Raw genomic sequence first — 16,967 nt, forward strand, 5'->3', positions numbered from 1 at the left:
CCATTCAATATTTAAGGATTCTTTTAATGAATTTGTCGCTGTCCAGAACTTATGTCATTCAAAAATAATAATATAATTTTGAAAATGGTAAAGATCTTTCATAATATTCTTAGCTTTTGAAATATACACACACACACAAAAATATATATACACACACACAGGGAGAGAAAATGGTGATATATTAAAACAGTATGTTTTCTGTGAGTGGTAAGTTTTTCTTCCTTCCCCACCCCCTTTCTTCCTTCTATCCCAAGAACAATAAAGAAGGTGCTGTAAATCATTTGCTGCCCCTCTGAGGAGCAGAATGGATGGATATAAAACACCAAGGGACAAATCCAAAGGGATAGCACACAGTTAGGGGAGTGTTTCTCCTCCCTCATAAAGAACATGCTAAGCTGCTGCTATAGTAAAAGACAAAAATGTCAGGGGAGGGGAGAAATGGGTTTTCTTCTTTTAGGGAATTGTTTCTAAAATAGGTAGTGAGTTTAGTGTGAGTAATCATGGTCTCCACTGGCTAGCTTTGTGGAATCCTATTGTTAGACCCAGAACACCCTTCTGTCTTGAGATGGGCGGTTTTCACTGCTGTGAAGAGATTCAGAAACACCACACAGAGTAAAAGTTGTGAGGGGGACCCTTTGTGCCAAGCACTTACCCAAACTTTCCAGTCCCAGCTAGGACACAAACCTCAGGAAGGTCAGAAACACTAAAGGGAGTTTCCTGGCTGAGGAAACTCCAGGTCTGATTGCATCTGACAAAATGCCCTTTTCTGCTCTTCTGGCAGTTTCTCTGCTGATTTCCTCAAGTGGGACCAAGACTGGGGAGGGTGAGTTCTCTCAGTAAGAATTTACTCTGAAAGGATTTCCATGTTTTCTAAACTATTACTGGCCCAGGTTCACATTTGCCATTGTTTTACTTTGACTAAAAACAAGTGCATCAAAAGGTTAATTTTGGAAAATAGTCTGTGGCATAATTTTAAATTTCTACAGGGTGTGGTAAATATATGTGCAAGGACTTTATAAATACATTAAAAGGTAACATTTAGAATGAATTTTGTACTGAAATGCTGTTAATATCAAATATTTACACCTACACTTAGGAAGATGCCTTTTGTAATTCAGAAAACTTTGTGTGTTTTTTTTAATTCCCGCAGTAATCTTTGTTTGAATTGTAATTCTGACACTAACTTTCTGCTGTTCAGTGAGACCTTTTTTTAAACTGTGGAAACTTCATTTCTATGGGTCTATTTATTTGTTTTTCAGTTGTTTATAATATTTGATCTGAACTATATGCACAGGATTAGTTACAGTTCTAGGAAGGTGGGCTACAAGCTTTAGAATAAATAATGAATTGTTAAGAATAACATGTGTGAAAGTCCTGACTGTAGAAATCGAAGCCTATTTATGTAATATGGCTTTCATCTAGCTAGTTTATTTATCCCTCCAGAGGAATTAGCTATCAATTACAAGGCAATTTTTCTGCCTCTAGAGTATTGGGATTATTTCTGTTTTTAATAACAGCATTCCCAGCTGAGTAACTTTTTCACTGCATCACCATTCAGCTTTTGGAGATATATCTTGAGGACCACAAATAAGCCAGATGAAATTTATGAGAATTAAAAAGGCTTTATTTACGTACTTATTGGTAATTGGCCTGACATTGACTTTGAAATTATATCTATTACATATTTGTATTAAACTGGTTACTGAGGTGTACGCAGTTTTGTTTTAAATCTCTAAGAGGTTTTCCTTTCCAATACCAACACTTACAAGTCTTATCCTTTTTCCTTTATACTGAATAATTTTATTTGCCTTTTTGAAGTGGAGAAGAAATATATTGGAGGGAATTTAGGGAAGTATATATCATATTATTTTATTGTATCTCTGCTTTGAATTTGGAAACAAATCTCAGAGAGAAATCCAAATAAAAGGTCTGGAATGAAAGTTTAAATCTTATTCTGTGTAGCAATCCAGTAACAATGTACTTATCTCCATGACTTTATTGCTTTATAAAAGTGAGGTCATATGAAAATGAAGAGCTAACTGTTTTAATAGATATTTCAGCAACAAAATACGGAAGGGAGTCCAAAAGGCTTTTGAATGAATATATTCATCATAGCAAATATATTAATAGCAAAATATTCTGGTTTTATGCTATATTTATAGCATAAAACCAGAATATTTTGCTATTAATATAAATATATAATATAAAACAAACACATCAAACCTATGAATGCCATTGCATCTAGATCCAGTAGAACAGAAAAAAGTTTTCATAGAATCATAGTTGGAAGGGGCCATACAGGCCATCTAGTCCAACCCCCTACTCAACGTAGGATTAGCCCTAAGCATCCTAAAGCATCCAAGAAAAGTGTGTATCCAACCTTTGCTTGAAGACTTCCAGTGAGGGGGAACTCACCACCTCCTTAGGCAGCCTATTCCACTGCTGAACTACTCTGACTGTGAAAAACTTTTTCCTGATATCTAGCTTATATCGTTGTACTTGAAGTTTAAACCCATTACTGCGTGTCCTCTCCTCTGCAGCCCTCAGAAACAGCATCCTGCCCTCCTCCAAGTGACAACCTTTCAAATACTTAAAGAGGGCTATCATGTCCCCTCTCAACCTTCTTTTCTCCAGGCTGAACATTCCCAAGTCCCTCAACCTATCTTCATAGGGCTTGGTCCCTTGGCCCCAGATCATCTTCGTCACTCTCCTCTGTACCCTTTCAATTTTATCTACGTCCTTCTTGAAGTGAGGCCTCCAGAACTGCACACAGTACTCCAGGTGTGGTCTGACCAGTGCCGTATACAATGGGACTATGACATCTTGTGATTTTGATGTGATGCCTCTGTTGATACAGCCCAAAATGGCATTTGCCTTTTTTACCGCTGCATCACACTGCCTGCTCATGTTTAGTTTACAATCCACAAGTACCCCAAGGTCTCGTTCACACACAGTGCTACCTAGAAGCGTATCCCCCATCCAGTAGGCATGCTTTTCATTTTTCTGACCCAGATGCAGAACTTTACACTTATCTTTATTAAATTGCATCTTGTTCTCATTTGCCCATTTTTCCATTGTGTTCAGATCTCGTTGAACTCTGTCTCTATCTTCCGGAGTATTTGCCAGTTCTCCCAATTTGGTGTCATCTGCAAACTTGATGAGTAGTCCCTCCACCCCCTCATCTAGATCATTAATAAATATGTTAAAAAGTACCGGGCCGAGCACCGAGCCCTGAGATACCCCGCTACTCACCTCTCTCCAGTCTGATGAAACACCATTGACAACAACTCTTTGAGTGCGGTTCTCTAACCAATTCCCTATCCACCTAACTATCCCTATCCACCTAACTAACTATTTTCATGTCCTGCAGATCCCCCTACTTCCTGCTAGTGTTGCTTCCACCCTATGACTTCTGTTTCTCCTATACTGGCATCAGCCCACTCTGAAACATTAAGCCAGCATGCCTTGGGGTGCTACTGCAAGTTGGGACATATCTTTGGCTAAGTAAAGGGTAGGCTGATAGTTATCATGGGGTGACCATATCATTAAAGGGCAATGCACCAGTATCCCTAGCCTTTCTATAGAGTTACAGATGTCCATTGTATGCAGAGGTTGTGGAGACTCAGGTTCAAAACCCCATTTTGCTAGAAAGCTTGCTCACCATTCATGCCCAGTCTACCCTACTGCACAGACTGGTTGTTGGGGGAAAATAAAACCATCTCATCTGGAGGAAAGATGAAATTTACATTTGCATTCCTGCATTCTGCAGGGAGTTGGACTAGGTGGCCCTGGAGATCCCTTCCAACTTCATGATTCTATGACTGAGTGATCTGCAGGCATAGAAAAGAGGATTCCTGTCATGTTCAATATTATACAGCTATGAAAAAGCTGTATTTGCATTAGCTGCTTCTGTGTAGATGTCAGTGGTGCATCTGGCTACCTTCCAGCCACATGAATTCAGCATAGTCCTGTTGTTCTGTTGTTGTGCAGAATTCTTACTGGCACTCTTCTGACTTCCTGTAAATTTCTTGACTACTTGCTGGCAGACTAGCATCTATGTGGCTCTCACTTCTTTTCAAGAGGCCACAGGAATTAGAAAACAGCAGTAGCTCTTCTGAACCTACATTTAGATGTGCACAGCAAGATAAATGCTCTTAATTTGACCTATCGAGATCAGCCTTCACATTTACTTGACACTGTTATGCCCTTTAGCATATAACACAGTAAGCTACTAAATGGTGAACTAAAAAGAAGCAGGCTAAAGCACGTTCTCCCTTTCTTTTACAGCATTTATTTTTAGAACAGCTCCTGTAAGCAGGGATGCTCAGGCACCTGCTGGTTTGGCTGGCATCCTGCTTGCCAGTTGCAGTCAAGGAACTGTTTGCTAAACTGTTTGGTTGTATCGGAACAAAGTTGGATGTGTCTCTTTGCATGAATAGGCTCTTTTCTTGCAGCTGCCTCCTCATGCCACCTGTCTGCCACCACTGCCACTTCCAATTGTGGAAAAGTCACAGTGTTAGAAGAAGGAAATTCTGTCTGAGATATTTGAGTAGATTTCATGTTCAGAGAACTCTGCTAAGGAGAGGTGTAAACCATTAAGTAAATCCATTTCACTTTAGCATTCCATCAGAAAGATCTGTATTTTATGTTCCATTAAGATTCATGTGCCTTCAGCGGTTGCCTATGAATCTAGCTACATTTGTGACCAACATGCGCTCTGTACATTTATTTAAAGGATACATCTGGCCACGCAGGTGCATGTTGGTAAGTTTACTGGGCCAGCAATAACTCCAGGAGGATACATTCCCCCAAAAGATTTGATTTGAAGACTGCAAGTGCCACAGCAGCTGCAAGCCTAAAGCACCCATGTGTTAGTTCTGACCAAGGCACAGCCAAGAACATGCAGCAAAAGCAGCTGCTCTCCTAGGAGCAGGCACAAAACTGCTTCACATGGTGCACAAAATGCCTGTCGACAAAACACATCAAGTATCAAGAACTCATCTCACATAAGGAAGCATAAGAAAGTTCAACCTGTTGTGGGTTACATTATCCTTGTCTCCACACCATCTGAAAAAGAACATGTGTTATGGGGGGTAGCCTTGAAGCTTGCTGTCATTCTTTCATCCCAACAAGATGCCAAATATCTCCCTTATTCCTGGCTCTCTAGACCATGCAATATTCTCCTCTCAGATTCCAAACGTTACATCAACCTTGCCACTTCATGGGGGTCAACTTATGTAGCAGCCTAGAGTAGTGACACTATAGCTGAAATGCCATCCTAGCTCTGTTTCATCTTCATATTATTTTTTTCCCGTTTTCTACTTACTTCCCTGAGAAACACATTTCTGGAATGACCTTTTGTTTCCTTTCAAATTAGAATAAATTCATGCAGGTCCATATCAAAGAGCCTTGACATGGGATCTTTCCCAATTCATTTCATTCAGATATTAAAAAGGCACCCAATTTTATAAGCCATTGTCACAGGACAGAATAGGGAGGGGCTGATAAAGGGAGTAGTTTGGTACCATAAGATAAAGGGAGTAGTTTGGTACCATAAGATCAGGAGGCAGACTTTGAAGTGGAGCACAGAAGCAGATGTTTTCCTTCCACTCTCATGAAGACAGCAAGAGCAGCCTGTTGGGAGCCACAGGAAGATAACTGGGCCTAGGGATAAAATCTTTTCCTTGAGGCAGGCACAAATCCCTGCCTCATTCTCCTTATAAACTGCTATCAAGTCACAACCAACTGATAGTGACTCCAGCATTGGGTTTCCAAGGCAAGTGAGGAGCAGAGGTCATTTGCCATTGCCTTCCTCTGCAGAGCCTTCCTTAGTGGGTTCCTATCCAAATATTGACCCTGTTTAGCTTCTGAGATCAGATGAGACTGGCCTATACAATGCTTCCTCCCCCCCCCCCCCGCCACCTTTGGTAAATACACACCAGACTGGACTGCAAAATTTCAAGGAAAGCGCCATTTGGATAGTTTTCTTAAACCAACTATCAGTTACAGATAATTGTTCAAAATTACTTTTAAAGGATCCATAATCTGTTTTGGGTCCCCCCCCCCCTGTTTCCTAAATACTTTTTGGTTTCATTGTTGAATGTCAGCTTCTAGTGGTAGAGTGTGCATAAGAAGTATGAAGATAACTCATTTTCCATTTTAGCTACCCTAAGGTTAATGATCCCTTCCTGAATCCAAATTACAGTGTTTTGTCAAATCCAAATTACAGTGTTTTGTCAAATCAATAACTTTGGTGACATTTCAGAAGACAACAGTGTGTAGGAATCTTCAATAGAACAATGTAATGCTTCAAACAAGAACATGAATCAACCAGCTAAATCATCTCTGGACAGCTTCAAGGAACTTAATGCCTTCTGGTTACTCCAATTAACTAGGATAATATTGTTCTTTGCTAACTGATTTTGTTTGGCTTTTTCTTCAATGTAGATCAGTTATAATGATCTTAAATTACAAGGTGTCGTGGGGTTTTAAGGCCACAAATGTATTGTAAGAGCAGGTTGTAAATAAGTATGCTCTTTCCTAGAATATAAATGATTTACTATGACAATGAGCCATGACTGATAATGGCCACAGCTCAGAAATATAGTCTGATTATCTTACAATGATGGCCTACTGAATACACAGATGCACAGATAGCTGGCATGGAATCGCATGGACAAGTAAGCTTTGGACCACAAGTCAATTTGAGCATTCTATCAGTGACATGAGGAAAGAATCCAGAAGCTGAGAAAATCACAGTACTAGTACTGAAGGGCAATTCTTGTTCTTAAACACGTAGGTTAAATAAATAATTCCTGATCCATTAACAGTGCTTGCTTCACTACTGAGGCAACCGGACAGCCAGGATACTTTTGCAGATTAAGCAAAAGCCATGGAATTTCAGAAGTGTAACCGACTAACATTTTTAAATGCATTTTATCAGTAACACTGACTCACTTTCTCTGGAAATTCATCAGGGTTAAAATTTATGTGTATTGGATACAAAATTGAGCATTTGTTAAATCTTCCTTTAACGGGTAAAAATTTTAATACTTACTCAGAAATCAATGAAACCATCATCTGTACCAAGGACCTAATGGAAGTGGAAATCCCAAGTACTTTCTTTCTGTCAAAGAACCCTCCAATATTAGTAAGTACTTCAACATAATCTTCATTTTAAATAAAAGATTACAATCAGAACTTTTGGGTTTTATTTTAGATAATGCCCAGTTTCCTGTCACAGCGGGTAACTAATCAGCAGCTCTAGTATACATAGCAGAACATTATTTATCAAAATCTTCCTTGTCATTATCTTTCTCTGTGTGCAGTTTTATATAAAATCTTATTTTATATAAAAGCACACTCCTTTACTATTAAGGGGACATTTAGATCAGTGGTTCTCAGCCTTGGGGTTGGGACCCCATTTGGAATTGCCTGGCCCCTTCCCCAGGGTCACCAGGTTGCCCACCGCTGCAATGGCAGGCGGCAGTGTATGGAGGCCTCAACTGTGCACATGCATGCGCACACCCATTTCCAGCACCACACTGGCTCCTTCTGCAGCTGCCCAACCTACCCGGAGGATCACACCAGCGCCTGCCGAGGAATACGCCAAAACACTTCACTCAGCTCTTTCAGAGCTGGAAAGAAAGTGACCTCCTCCCCATCGGGTCCAAAGTTGCCCCATCCCACTCAACCCCGTCCAGCATACCCTGCATGCTCTGCAGAAGGGCCACTGCGGAACACCCCCCCCCACACACACACACAAACAAATGGTTAAAAGAAGGGAGAAAGAAGAAAAGCAGCGAGCCAAGGGAGCAAGACGCACGCCCGAGCCCAGCCCAGAGCAAGACAGCGAGCAATGTGGATGCGGTGGCGGCAGCAGCCCCCTCCCCGAGGCATGGCCCTCACCTCCCTCCAGTCACTTTTTGCGGGGGGTCACCCATGGCCACAGCTGGGGGGGGGGCGGCAGAAGCGCCTCTGCAGTGCTAGCTGGCAGCTCCTCTGGATGAGTCCCCGCTGGGCTTCGGTGCCAAAGTTGGGGTCATGGTGAAGAAAAGGTTGAGAACCACAGATTTAGAGGAAACTGATGTCTGGCTCTGATATGTACATCTATGGCTTCACTATGTTGAAATTGCTGACCAGGTGGATATAAAATGTGACCTGAGATATTTCAGGAAAGGCCAAAATCAATAATTGTGGAAGGATGAAGCATTTTATATAGGGATATCTAGAGGACATGACTGATGGTAATATTTGTTGATGCTACAGATTTCACTGTGCAACTAAGCCAAATCACCTGACAGAATTTCTACAAATAGTAATTGCCATTATCACAAAATGTATCTGTAAATATGAAGAAAAGATAACACATAAGATTATTTATTTATTTATTACATTTATATAATGCCATCCACAGCTAGCCGTCTCATGGTGGGTTACATCATTAAAATCCCACATAAAAACATAAAAAGATAATATCGCATTAAAACCCCATACATACAACAAAACTGGCGGTAATCATGTGATGACTGGTTATGTAAATTAGACAAGAGCCATACTTACATGATTCTGTAGAAACAAGATAATTCCCTCCTTCAGTTAATAGAGGGAAAGGGTGGCTTCACTGGCATATAATTATGCAGTACCTGTAAGTGAAATGTCAGGTTTTAGAGCTAGGGTATATTTATTCGATATAGCAATTATAAATGTGATATAAAGTGCCACCTTTGTAATTGGGAAATAAAAAAGTGATTATTTTTCTTTCCAGATCTCTGATTTGCACCTTAATGATCCAGAATGCCATGGCACTGAAGTAGGAAACCTCTACGTGTTCAGCATTAAGACCATTTTCACAGATTGTGGAACAAGAATGGTAATACACAGTGTACCCATGGCTTTGACTTTTCATATCTTTATTTTCCTGAACAATGTATTTAGTCCTCCTGACTGCTGCTTATTTACTGCAGTAAGAGACTGTTTTCAGGAACTGTATGATTCTATTTGCATTTAATGTAATATGGACCTTAATAACCATCAGTCTGCATCTAATTCTTAACACGAGCCATAAGTATCATTGAAACACTGAGAATACCTATAGAAGTCAACAAGCTCATATTTTATGTGCAGATTCTCTTAACTGTATACGTCAATAATTCCAAGTCACCCTAGAACTTGGTACTTACCAGGGAGTTTTCCTTGATTTTGCAGGAATCAGATGGCACTCACATTATTTTCTTCAACACCATACAGAACAACTTCTCTGATATAATCACAAGAACCTTTATCAACATGACATTTGCCTGCCGATATCCTATTAGTTACATGGTGCAGCAGCCTAACGGAGAAAATAAGATCAGTGTTGATATCAGGTAACTGGGGATTGCCCAATCAGTCTGGATACCTGTGGTATCAATTTGGTTGTTTATTTTAATTTTTTATATATGCTTCCTGTATGCAACTCTGCCATATAATGTTTTCATATAAATAAAGCGGTAAAAGGATGATGGGAGGAGTTGGCACTCATCACCAACCAATCAGGTATGCTGTCCCAGCTATCCCATCCATGATTTGCCATTCATCCAATGAACAACCAGTCAAGAAGGGTGCCATGTCCCGGCCGCATCCCCCTCCAGCTTCTTCCATGTGGAAGAAGTGCCAGCTGGTGAGTGGGAACTGGAGGGAGGACGCGAGGCTTGGGATTGTGAGTGCCATGGGGGTGGAAGTAGAGAGGGAGGGAGGGAGCCCCCTCCCAGTGCTTGCCCCCTGGCTGTGGCCTCACCAAGCAAGCAGTCCTGGCTGTGGCCTCACCAGGCCTCAGTGGCGCTGTGGAGGCTGGGGGGGTGGAGAGTGCAAGCCAGTCTCTGCATATGCTCCTGCCACCCTGAGGAGCTCCAGCTGAGGCCTTGCCAGGCTGTGCTGGACTGCTCAGGTCGATATGGGGAGGAGTGGCATCCCCGCCACTGTGTCCCGCCACCACACCAAAAATAGCTCGCAGGGTGCTTTCCACTGCCACGAACATGACCACTGACGCCTGCAGTGGCTTTGATGGGCCTTTTCGGGGTAGTGGGGGTAGGAGCTGAGTCACTAAAAGTGTTTCCTGCTGCCACCCCTAACACGCCTGGTGCCACCCCAAACAAGTTGTTGAACCAGCTTGTCTCTGTTGAATGGACCTAAGAATGGGTGCCTGAGCAAGTACTGTAAGCAGGGACCTCACAGCCAAAGGGGGACAGAACATTAAGGAAGATTTTTTAAAATAAGGTTTACCAGATTTATTTATTTATTAGCAACAAACCCCATTGTATCTCAAAATACAATGGGTGCTAGGAGATCCCCTGCCCCGTGCAGGCCAGCTGAGGCTTGTAGAGGTCTCAGTGGGCATTATCAGACTGGTGGGGAGGAAGTGCTGGTGGGGACCCTGCTCCTTCTGCTGCTGCCTCAAAAACGCTTGCTGAAGCTTCCTCGGGTCTCAGTGGGAGTGTCTGGGGTGGCAGCAGGAAGCAGTTACAGGGACTCCGATCCTCCTGGCAGCTGCCCCAAAAAGGCCCGCCAAAGCCTCTGCAGGTCTCGGTGTGTGTTCTGGGCAGTGGTGGGAAGCACTTGTGGAGACCCCGCTCCCCCTGCCACTGCCCCAAAAAACTTGCTGAAGCTTCCATAGGCCTTGGCAGGCATGTTCAGGGCGGCAGCAGGAAGCACTTGTGGGGACCTCACTCCTCCCACCCCACCCTGGAAAGGCCTGCTAAAGCCTCCATTCAACAGAGACAAGCTGGCTCAACAAATCAGGATTTTTTTTTTACAATTCTAACACCAAGAACTTCAACTAACATACAAATTCAAAACTGAAACACAAGCTCCACCCAATAGGACCAAACTAAGTCACATAGATACATAGATACATAGATACATAGATACATAGATACATACATAGATACATACATACATACATACGTAAAGGTAAAGGTAAAGGTAAAGGTAAAGGTAAAGGTAAAGGTATCCCCTGTGCAAGCACCGAGTCATGTCTGACCCTTGGGGTGACGCCCTCTAGCGTTTTCATGGCAGACTCAATACGGGGTGGTTGGCCAGTGCCTTCCCCAACATACATACATATATATACATATATATGAATAAAATCATGGCAAAGAGGCAGCTGAACAAGGCTAGATATCTCATTGCCCTAAAATAGCATCTCAAAACACTAGCTTTGCTAACGGGGGAAAACTTTAAAACTTCTTTCTCCAGGAGAGTGTCTTGCTTAGATTTGCCCCATTGCATTCTTGCGTCTGTGGCTCATAGGCAAAAATCCATGCTGAAAAGTTTCACCAGCATAATTATTGCTTGTGACGAAGTGGTTTCGGATGCAAATGACTTGCCAGAAAAGAACTGAAACCTTACTTAAAATGTAATATTGTCTGGTTACCAAGAGTTAGATCCAAACAAAACTTTCCATCAGTAGAACAAAACTTTCCTGCTTCTTCCCTTCTACTGCAGCTGCAAACCCCCACAAAATGCTATTCCTGAGAGAGAGGGGCCTTGAGCAATGACATGGGGGGGGCACTGTTGTAGAGGGAAGAGGAAATCAGCACAAATTGTTAATTTAGTCTGTATCTACACAGAATAGGTTTGCCAACTGGCCTAGAAAAAGTATATGGTCCCTTTAATAGATACTTAATGGGATGTTATTTACCAGGTATTTTACTTTACTTCTAAGCCATGCAAAGTGAATTATATTTAGGGTGTGGCAGCTAGGGCACAAGACCTAGGCATCACATGGGGGAGGGCGTGGGAGATGTGAGAATCTCTGATTGCTCTCCATAACCAGATTTCATTCATAAAAATAACATAGCTTATTGAAGATAAATGATTAGCTCATCACAGGGTCCTCGCCAAGACTGGGGAACTCCAGATAAGGACCCCTTTATCAACCAGGAATGCTCAGCCGCACCCAGCACCAAACATTTGAGGTGTGAAAACATTTGTTGATAAATCAGGTTCCCCAGGACAAGGATCAGGAGAGATAGCAACCCTGGCAACAAGGGCAGGGCCTGGCTAGTTGCACCTAGAAGTTGACACAGGAAGAAACCAATTGCATTTCAAAGACACAACATTCCAAGTGCTGTGGGAACACCTAACAAGGCAGTGATATTAACCATAAAACAGACTACAAAGCTGGAGGAGGAGGAGCTGGGAATTGGGAACTGAGGCCACCACTGCCATCCCCTTGGCCTCCTACAGCAGCTGCTTTGGCCACCTTGTCATCAGCCTCTAGAGGGCTCCGCCAAGGTCAAGCTGGAGTCACCCTGGATCAAGCCATCTTTGCCATGGAAGAGTGCTGGCATTGCATGTGCTGTGACAACATTTCTGGGGGGAAATGGAAGTGATACCACATCACTAGAAATTGCAAGTAATAGAGAGATGTTACATCAGTACCAGGTTTCCCACAGAAGTGTTGTCATGCCCTTTATTTTTCTCCTGACATCACTCAGGGCCATTTCGCACGGCTTCAAAGTAGCAGAATGGTTGCTATTTGGAAACGCTACTAATTTGCCATAACCCACGACGTCGTAGACAATCTGCAACAATCCTGAAACCAATCAGCAAAAAGCGCTTCGTTGTGGCGCTTTCAGGGGAATCCAGAAAAGTGGATTCACCCTCCGGATAGCGATACACTCCTGCAACCAATCTGCAACAGTAGCGCTAAAGACCTGTGCGTTACCATTGTTGCTGGTTCTTCAAAGTCCCTCCCCCTGGCTCTCTCCTCCAAACCTCCGGCGAAGCGATCGACATTTTTTTTTCTCCGAGCGAGCGGGGATAAACGCACCGGCGAGCCTCTTTCTGTTTAGAGGCTTCCCTGGCTTCAGTCCTTCACCTTTAGTCACTAAGCACAAACCACTGAAAAGCCCGTTTGCTGAAATAAAGTCCCTTTATTTTTTACAAATAAATTCAGCCGAAAATCGGGCCCGTGAGAGGGGGGGGGGATTTTTTTTTTTATCACTCAAGGCAGCGTGCAAACGATCATACAATCAAACGACAGCTCACATTAGGCAGCTGGATGGGTCTCTCCGTAGCAACGAATCTATCTTTTAAAAAAACCTTTCTTAAAGGGAAAGGGGCTGTTTGGGAGCATGCTAATGGCTGCCCATTGGCTGCTTGACGGCCAGGGGCGGGACGAGCTTGGCAATAGCGCTTCCTTTCTAGCGATTTCTGCCGAGACCGGAAGCCTGTGGGAAACGCTAAAAAACGCAACTGATTCCACTACAAAGGCAGGTATGCATAACGACGAATTCCACTATTTTAAATGGCGATTTTTCATTCCGCAAACAATTTGCAACAAAGATCCCTGTGCGAAAAGGCCCTCAGAGTAGCAGTTGGCAACAAGGGTGGCCTTAATGTAAAACAGGATTCTAGACTAGATGGGCTAGAACTAGCCTGGTTCAACAGGACTCAAAAGGGTTCTTCTTGGGCTCTTAAGTACACCTTAGCTTAAGCATTAATTAAACTGGGTGTATCAGTTTACATACCCAAAATGTATATGGCTTACCACAGGAGCTTAACATATCCTTTGGTTAATGTTTGAGTATTTGTTTTGTCTGTGCATGAAATAATCAGCATAATGGTATCTTTCAATTGCTTGAAGCTCTGAATCTATGTTACGTTTTTCAACAGGACAATCACACTAAGTACTGAAGATGGAAATTTCTCTGTGTCCATGATACTGTACAAAGATCCACATTTTGAAGACATGTGGATTACAATTCCTTTTCTGACTCTAGAAGACAACATATTTGTTAAAGTTAAAATGGTACCTGGAGTTATTGAGTTGCTGATAAATGTGGGGTCTGAGACGGTACAGAGAAAGCAGGTTCCTTACTTTCTGGTCAGAAATGGTTTCAGATAAGAGGAGCTTAGTGGATAAGGGTGGTCACTTGTTTATAAGGACACTGAGTTGGACTGTAAAACAAGACTAGAGAATGCAGACTTGATGAATCCAGTTTCAGTTTGGATTTCAGCATTAGATCTCATTGGAGTTCTTCAGAGAGTTTTCCAGTATTGGTGTTAGTGCTTTAACATGTTCCCTTCATTTTCCTATTTCCCAATCAATATATCTCGGATTGATCAATACAGGCTCTTGTCATATCAAAGAGAAAGAACTTCAGAGCCCCAGACACAGTACTCCCAGGCTGTATTTAGAGATCAACATTAAACAAGGCCATGAACAAGTCCAACTTGCATGCCTTATATTTAAACTCCTTCCTCCTCTCCCCTGCTCCATTCTCCTTGGGCAAAGAATCCTAGTTAGAAATGAACTTCGAATTATTTGTAATGAACAAATGCAGCCATGTGGGTTTCTTCCTGCTAGGCCCTTCCAGGCCCTGCTCCCCAGCTGTTGATCAGCTGGATGGTGGGGGGACTTACCTGGAGAAAAAGAAAGGCAAAGGGCTCATTGCCAGTGTCACATAGGAAGTAACATCCTCACAATAATGACCTCTAGCCAACAAACTGGTAACTAGGTGAGATCTCTATGGTAAAGTTGACTTCTAACCATATCTTGTCTGACTTTCAGTTCAACATATCATTTCCAGGAGTGGTCAATCAAATTTCCCTGAAAAACATCTGACTGTATGTTTAGTATGTTTATTTCCATTACACCCCACCTATCTCCCCAACATGGATCCAAGATAGCTTACATTATTCTGCTCTCCTCCATTTTATCTTCACCACAACCCTATGAGGTGGGCTAGTTTGAAAGTGTATGGTACAAGGTCATCCAGCAAGCATCCATGGGAGTGTGCGGAATTTGAATGTGGGCTTCCCATATCCTTGTCTGGCACTCTAACTTCTATGCTCTTAGGTATGACAGCCATATGTCAAGCCGCTGTTTTGACTGGTAGGCCCGTCTGCTCCAAAGCATTCAGGCCCAGACTCAGAAAAAGAAAAATCTCAGTTCATAATGTGGAAGAAACACTGTAAAATCTGGTTTGTTTCTTCCACCAAAGAATTCAAAATTTGGTAATAAATCTGACCTGAAGTGGGAAATTCAATTATTTTTTTAAACAATTTTTTAAAAAACTGCAGTAATATCTGCTTTACAGAATTTCAACTGGACAAATAGTGCAGCCAGACATAATAATTTCAATTTTGTGCTGTATTGTTTTATGACAGGGGCAAAGCAACTTTTTTTCCAATGCAGAATATCTTCAGATTGGACTATAAATGACAGAGCAAGCTAAGAGGCTTCCGGTGAACGTGATGAGAAATTTAAAACTATTGTTATTTGTGTTATAGTTTCTGTATTGCGATTGAATAGGAGTTTTGCTACTGGATTTATCTAATTTGGGTCAGGCACACACATGCTGTTTTTTTCCTTACATTCCTTTGTGTGCTTTTTCTTTCTTTGTGTCTGGCAGGTTCCAGGAAATTTAATAATTAGGCTTGAAAACTGCTGGTCTACCCCAACAAAAGATCCTGTTCAAGCTATTCAGTATTCCTTTATTAAAGACAGGTTGGTGTCCCCTCAAGGTAAATTAGATTAATCATTATGAAAATACGTTATGACATACACATCTCTCTATAATGGGCATAATTAGCATCTGTATAATTGTGCTTTGTAATACTACTTTTCCTTTCCTTTTAAAACAAATATAAGGTAGAAAGAGAATTCTTTTTAGCAAATGCAAATACATTATGCTTTCAGGGTTGCAAGTATAATGCAGCAAAAATGTGAGTTTCATTCACCCTTTGAATGTTGGACTAGCAAAAAACCTCATTGTATTAAAAAATACAACAGACGCTACAGCCCCACTCCCCACCCTGGGCAGACCAGCCAAGGCCTGGAGAGGCCTTGGCAGGTGTTTTTTGGGCTAGGGGGGAAGGACAGGTGGACCTGATTGGTAGGCGATGAGTCCTCCAGTACCCTCTTACCATTTTATGTATATATTCAGATATTAGCCCTTACATTTACTATACCATCATTTTTCTGCTTTCTACCTATCATTCCCTGCAGGTGCTCTCACCATGGTAAACTCCTTGGGAGATGGGAGTGGGTTGTGAACTAGGACTTGTGAGTGCTAATAAAATCTTTATCCTTCTCAAAGGGCTGTGCAATTAAAAAAAGTGGCTAAAACCAGACAATCTTAGTACACAGCTCATAAAGTCATTCATCTGCTTTATTTTAGGGTTGCTAGGCTATGCCAGGTGGTAGAAATGAAGGGGCTCCAATGTCCTGTGTGCTGCTATGCTACTTCTGGGGAAAATCCAGAAATGACATAGAATAGCTCTAGAAATTGCCTGAAGCGCTAAGGTTTTACTATATTGTTTCTAGTAATTCCTTGAGCTTCCCTATGTCACTTCTGGGTTCTCCCTTAAAAGTGAAGTAGTGGTGCAGATGATGCAGGTGTTATTGTTGTTTTAATTTTTGTTCCACCGCCAGTGAACAAAGAGTACTGCAAGCCCTAATAACTACAAAGAACTAAGACTAGGGGGCTTTTTGCACGCCTTCAAAATAGCACAATGGTTGCCAATTGAAAACGCTACTGATTTGCTGTTTTGCACAACGTCGTCGACAATCTGCCACACACCTGAAACCAATCTGCAAAAAGCGCTTCCTTGTAGCGCTTTCAGGGAAATCCCCAAAAGTGGATTCACCCTCCGGAAAGCGATACACTCCTGCAACCAATCTGCAACACTAGCGAAAAAGACCTGTGCGTTAACATTGTTGCGGTTTCTACAAAGTCCCTCCCCCTGGCTCTCTTCTCTGATCTTCCAGCGAAGCGATCGCCATTTTTTTTTCTCCGAGCGAGCGGGGATAAACGCACCAGCGAGCCTCTTTCTGTTTAGAGGCTTCCCTGGCTTCAGTCCCTCCCCTTTAGTCACTAAGCACAAACCACAGAAAAGCCCGTTTGCTGATGTATTTTCCCTTTAATTTTTACACATTCATTCAGCCGAAAATCGGGCCCGTGAGAGGGGGGGGGGGA

General features: G+C 42.3%; 1 protein-coding gene across 4 annotated transcripts in view; it reads left to right on the forward strand.

Moving 5' to 3' along the window:
- The window catches only part of LOC143843897 (pancreatic secretory granule membrane major glycoprotein GP2-like), a 37,469-nt gene that overhangs the window by 12,971 nt on the left and 7,531 nt on the right, over positions 1-16,967 (forward strand). The window contains exons 1-6 of one of the 4 annotated variants that reach the window (XR_013233732.1): positions 306-823; positions 7,062-7,150; positions 8,768-8,872; positions 9,208-9,368; positions 13,660-13,795; positions 15,402-15,496. Coding sequence is in view for 3 of the 4 variants with exons in the window: in XM_077350681.1 (XP_077206796.1) it covers positions 757-823; positions 7,062-7,150; positions 8,768-8,872; positions 9,208-9,368; positions 13,660-13,795; positions 15,402-15,496 (653 nt within the window). In the remaining variant the exon portion in view is untranslated. Of the gene's footprint in view, positions 1-305; positions 824-7,061; positions 7,151-8,767; positions 8,873-9,207; positions 9,369-13,659; positions 13,796-15,401; positions 15,497-16,967 lie in introns of those variants that run through there. The other 3 variants (XM_077350681.1, XM_077350661.1, XM_077350670.1) reach the window with 3 other exon arrangements.

Source organism: Paroedura picta, chromosome 1 (genome assembly GCF_049243985.1).
Source record: "Paroedura picta isolate Pp20150507F chromosome 1, Ppicta_v3.0, whole genome shotgun sequence".
Taxonomy (NCBI): domain Eukaryota; kingdom Metazoa; phylum Chordata; class Lepidosauria; order Squamata; family Gekkonidae; genus Paroedura; species Paroedura picta.